The sequence below is a fragment of the Anolis sagrei genome, chromosome 2 (assembly GCF_037176765.1).
Source record: "Anolis sagrei isolate rAnoSag1 chromosome 2, rAnoSag1.mat, whole genome shotgun sequence".
NCBI lineage: Eukaryota > Metazoa > Chordata > Lepidosauria > Squamata > Dactyloidae > Anolis > Anolis sagrei.
Genome location: NC_090022.1, coordinates 278493231 through 278498971, shown reverse-complemented (window position 1 = coordinate 278498971; position 5741 = coordinate 278493231). Strand labels below are relative to the sequence as shown.

The following is a 5741-nucleotide window of genomic DNA, read 5'->3' as shown; positions in this document are numbered from 1 at the left end:
TCGCCGAGGGTGGCGGCTCCTTCTTGGAGGATCTAAACCCCAAGGAAACGGAGGAGGGTGAAGATACTTGGAGGCGGCTCCTCAAGAAGCGAGAGGCGCTTCCTTGCGCGCCGGGACGGAGGGCGGCTTTGCTTTAATCGCATCCCAGGTCTCCGCCCTGTTGCGTGGAGTGGGAAGGGGAAAAAAAACCCTTTCTCCTCACTGCCACTTCGTAACGTCTGCCTTCCGCAGCCTCCAGACGCCAAGCCTTCCCCCGTCGCTTGCAATTCCCAGACTCTGGAGAAGGTCTTGGGGATCCTCTTCCCTTCCCTCGGGGTGCGGAGCCAGGAGGCGCGCTTCCCGACTCGACTTGGGCAAAGTTTGCGCAAAGATCGCTTGGCGTGGGAGTCCCATTCCGGGAGGAAAGGGCGATGGATGTACAGGGCTGCCCGGCCTTGGCTTTGCTCCTCTTGGTTTGTTCCCTGGGATCCTTGGCAGCGAACAGGAGGACCATCCCAAGGAGGCAAGGTAAGAGCTCCCTTTCTCCTTGAGAAAGATCTACAAGTCCCTGGAAGGAAAGGGTGGGAAGTTGGGTTGTTGGAGATTTTTCAGGCTGGGTTTCCCATGTTCTAGAAGCATTCTCTCCTGACTTTTGCCTGCATCTATGGCAGGCATCCTCAGAAGTTGTGAGGTCTGTTGGAAACTAGGAAAATTGGGTTTATATAGAATGTCTAGGATGTGAGAAATAACTCTTGTCTGTTTGAGGTAAGTGTGAATGTTGCTATTGCCCACCTTGCTTAACATTTGATGGCCTGAGTTTTTAGGGATCACTTATTACTGCCTGGGGGAATCCTTTGTTGTGAGTTGTTTAGCTGTCACTGGTTGTTTCTTGTCTGGAGTTCCCCTGTGTTTGAGGGTGGAAAGTTGCATCCTTACGTTGGGTGGATGTATATCAGGCAAAGGAAAACTTGGATCCTCCCTCCAGGTGTTTTGGACTTCAACGCCCACCATTCCTAACAGCTTAAGCACTTGAGGGGGGAAAGAAAGGGGCCCGAGGCTGTTAGGAATGGTGGGAGTTGAAGTCCAAAACACTTGGAGGGAGGACCCAAGTTTGCCCATGCCTCGTCTATACTGTAACAGCCTCAGGCCCCTTCCTTTTCCCCCTCAGCCGCTTAAACTGTTAGGAATTGTGGGAGTTGAAGTCCAAAACACCTGGAGGGAGGGTCCAAGTTTGCCCATGTCTCGTCTATACTGTAGAACAGGTAGGGGTAAACTTTCTAACTTGGGGGCCCCATGGCGGGCCTGAGCAGGGTAAACCAGCTGGAAGGGAGAGGGTTCTCCCCAAGCCCCCTCCCTGCCCTTCCCTTCCTCTTTTCTTTTGAAGGAAAGATGGAAACATTTGGATCCCAAAAGGTTTAGCCTTGGTCAGGATGAGGTGGTGGATGGGAGAGGAAAAGTGTATCCATCAGACCCTGTATTGCTTACTCCTGATATAGAAGCCTAGAACTGGAAGAGACCCCTAAGGGCCGTCCAGTCCAACCCCCTGCCATGCAAGAAGGTGTACAATCAAAGCACTCCTGATAAACAGCCTCTGCAGAAAAGCTTCCAGAGAGGAGACCTCCAACACACTCCAAGGCAGTCTATGCCACTCTCCAACAGTTCTTACTCTTCGGAAGTTCTTCCTAATCTTTACAGTCAAATCTCTTTCCCTGCCATTTGAACCCATTGCTCCCTTGTGCCCTGGTCTCTAGAGCAGCAGAAAGTCATTTTGCCCCCTCCTCCTCAATGGGACCCCCTTTGAAATCCTGAAACATGGTTCTCATGTTCCTTCTCTACCTAACAGGAGAAAAGGAGGAAGGAAAAAGAGAAGGAAGGGAGGAAGAGGACAGTGGAAGGAAGGAAGAGTGGAAGGGAATGGAGGGAGGAAAGAGAGAAGGAAGGGTAGGATAGTATGGTGAGAGTGAGGAGGGTCTGAGAAAAGAGCCCTAAGGGCTGCATTTGGCCCCAGGGCCTGGGTTTGCCCATACCTGCTGTAGAATGAATGCTTTCCTTTTCCATCTCTTGCCTTCAGAAAGATCCGTGGAGAGTTCACAGACCCATTCCATGTGATCTCAATTACTTGGGCGCTTGGCAAAAAAAAGCAGGCGGGGGAGACACTGCGTTGAGGCTCACTCACCCCCGCAGACCCAGATGGAAAGAAAGGCAGCCCTTTCAGGCTTTCCAACCAGCCTTATTTGAGCCATATTGTCCAAACAGCTACTCGTTTCCTGTCATGAAAAATGAGAAAGAACAATCGGATGACTCTTGCCTCTTTCTCTCTCTCTCCAAATTCCCTCCGGTGCAGTTTTAATAGGCACAGAAAAAATTAAAAGGGAGAGAAGACCAACTGCAGGAAGTTTTGTTTATTGACTCGCTTTGGCGTTCAAATGAAAAAGTCAACTTTCATTGTACAAAATGCATCAGGTTGTGGGTGAACTACAACTCACATCATGCCAGGTTAACCCCCTGAAACTCCATCACCACTTAAAGTTTGTATTGTCGAAGGCTTTCATGGCCGGAATCACTGGGCGCCCTTCCACACAGCCCTATATCCCAGGACATCAAGGCAGAAAATCCCCCATTGTCTGAGTGTGGACTCAGATAACCAGGTTCAAAGCTGATATTGTGGGATTTTTTTGCCTTGATATTCTGGGATATAGGGCTGTGTGGAAGGGCCCTGGATTGCTGTAAGTTTCTCGGGCTGTATGGCCATGTTCCAGAAGCATTCTCTCCTGACATTTTGCCTGCATCTATGGCAGGCATCCTCAGAGGTTGTGAGGTCACCTCTGAGGATGCCTGCCATAGATGCAGGTGAAACGTCAGGAGATAATGCTTCTGGAACATGGCCATACAGCCCAAGAAACTTACAGCAACCTACTTAAAGTTTGCTATGTTGGGCAAGTTTGCTCCAGATCAGTGGCTGTCAACCTTCCTAATGCCTTGACCCCTCGTGTTGTGGCTGCAACCCCTTCATACAGTTTTTCATGTTGTGGTGACCCCCAATCATAACATTATTTTTGTTGCTACTGCATAATTGTATTGTTGCTACTGTTATGAATCATAATCTAAATATCTGATATGCAGAGGTATTTTCATTCACTGGACCAAATTTGGCACAAATACCTGATAAATCCCAATTTGAATACTGTTGGGGTTGGGGGAGGGATTGATTATGTCATTTGGGAGTTGTAGCTGGTGGGATTTATAGTTAACCTACGATCAAAGAGCATTCTGAAAAATAAACCTCAAGTTCCGTGGACAAGTGAGGAAGTCTTCCTGCAGAATAAGGATTGGTTAGAAAGAGAGAGTCACATAATTTAAATAAAGAAATAATTCCTCTTCAGCTACGAATAAGGTTGAAATTCAACAAATCCACTTTCTCCTCCTTGCATCCTCAAGCTGAGCAAAGCTGGACCTGTTGAATGTTGATCTGACAGCAGTTCTAAAGGTAGAGGAAGCCTTCTGGTAAGAAGTGGAAAGCACTCTTCCTAATGCATGGCGACAACCTAGAAAATGAAGTAATGGAACTTAATCTGTCACTCAGCCGCACGTTTACATCCCTTCATTTCTTTCTAAGTAGTGTGCGTCTGGGTTTCAGAGCAAGTGGACAGTAGTCAAAGTTCTTTGGAATTTTCTCCCTTCATTTACTGAGAGCAAGAGAAGTAATTGATATTATGTGCATATTAGTAACTTATCTCTTATGGGGAATAAATATTTTAGTGGGTCATGATACTCCATTTGAAAATTAACTTTTCCTCTTGTCTGGGAGCCTCATTATACAACTCTTACCCTAATTTGTTTGCATACTTGAGGGTTGATACGCAACCTGATCTTTGAGGAGAGATGCCCCTTATTCTGTTTCATTCATTTCAGACATGATGGCTGAAGTGTGTGTGTGTGCTGGGGCATTCCGGTTCCCTGTCATCTTATTGTACCAAGTGTCAGTATGTTAATTGGATAGGGCCTCCTGACTTGGCTAGTGGAATTAACCAATCAGTGCTTCTTTCTGCAAATGCCAATGGAAAAGCTGATTAGACAAATATAAATATTAACAGATAATTCTGTAGGGTTTTAGAAATGTGGGTTGTTCAGCTGAGAGGAAAGCCTGCCATCTGGGTGTAACAACTGGGGAAGGTTTCTAAACCCAGTGGAAGAGGAAACATAGATGATCTGAGGTCTAGTTTTCAGCATCTGCAGTATGACAGTTTGCCACCACGTTTACTACCATGGACTCAGCTGAGTTGTAATTTTACAAGATTTTTAGGGTTCTCTGCCAAAAAGTGCTGATGCCTTACTAAACTACAACTCCCATGATTCTGTATCATTGAGCAATTGCATGGAAAATGATGTCAAACGGCATTAATTCTATTTGTGTAGATCAGTGGTCCTCAACCTTCCTAATGCTGTGACCCCTTAATACAGTTCCTAATGTTGTGGTGACCCCCAATCATAACATTATTTTTGTTGCTACTTCATAACTGTAATGTTGCTACTATTAGGAAATGTAATGTAAATATCTGATATACAGGATGTATTTTCATTCATTGGACCAAATTTGGCACAAAAACCTGATACATCCCAATTTGAATACTGGTGGGGTTTGGGGAGGGATTGATTTTGTCATTTGGGAGATGTAGCTGATGAGATTTATAGTTAACCTACAATCAAAAAGCATTCTGAACTTCATCAACAATGGAATTGAACCAAACTTGGCACACAGAACTCCCATGACCAACAGAAAATACTGGAAGAGTTTGGTGGGCATTGACCTTGAGTTTTGGAGTTGTAGTTCACCTATATCCAGAGATCACTGTGGACTCAAACGATGATGGATCTGGACCAAATTTGACAGAAATACCCAATATGTCCAAATGTGAACACTGGTGGAGTTTGAGGGAAATAGACCTTGACATTTGGGAGTTGTAGTTGCTGGGATTTATAGTTCACCTCCAATCAAAGATCATTCTGAACCCCACCAATGATACAAGTGGACCAAACTTCCCACACAGGACCCCAATGACCAACATGTTTTTTCATTCACTGGACCAAATTTGGCACAAATATTCTATACACCCAAATTTGAATACTGGTGGGTTTGGGGGAGATTGATTTTGTCATTTGGGAGTTGTAGTTGCTGGGATTTATAGTTCACCTACAACCAAAGAGCATTCTGTGCTCCACCAATAATGAAATTGAACCAAACTTGGCACACAAAACTCCCACAGAAAATACTGTGTTTTCTGATGGTCTTTGGTGACCCTCTGACACACCCTCGTGACCCCCCCCCCCAGGAGTCCTGATGCCCAGGTTGAGAAACACTGGTGTAGACTAACCCTGGGAAAGATCCACTTAGTGCATAGGGGCTTCCATATCAGCAGGGAGGGGAGTGCACGCCAGGTATCCATTCAAACTTTGAGAGACCTATCCCAGGTATTGCAACTTGAATGGAATCCTGTGTCTAATTCTGTGCACTACAATTTAAGGGGGACGTTGACAAACTGGAATGTGTCCAGAGGAGGGTAATTAAAATGACCAAGGGTCTGGAGAAAAAGTCCTATGAGGAGCAGCTTAAAGAGCAGGACATGTTTAGCCTGCAGAAGAGAAGGCTGAGAGACCTGATGGCCATGTATAAATATGTGAGGGGAAGTCATAGGGAGGAGGGCGCAAGCTTGTTTTCTGCTGGACTGGAGACTAGGACGTGGAACAGTGGAACTCTCTACCCC

The 5741-nt window shown here is 46.0% G+C and overlaps 1 protein-coding gene across 2 annotated transcripts in view; it reads left to right on the top strand.

Moving 5' to 3' along the window:
* Positions 1 to 73: 73 nt before the first annotated feature.
* EGFLAM (EGF like, fibronectin type III and laminin G domains) overlaps positions 74 to 5741 on the top strand; it is a 142046-nt gene continuing 136378 nt past the window's right edge. For both annotated transcript variants that reach the window (XM_060761410.2, XM_060761409.2), the window contains exon 1: positions 74 to 507. In XM_060761410.2, the coding sequence (XP_060617393.2) occupies positions 411 to 507 (97 nt within the window). In that variant the 5' untranslated portion in view covers positions 74 to 410. The remainder of the gene's footprint in view (positions 508 to 5741) is intronic.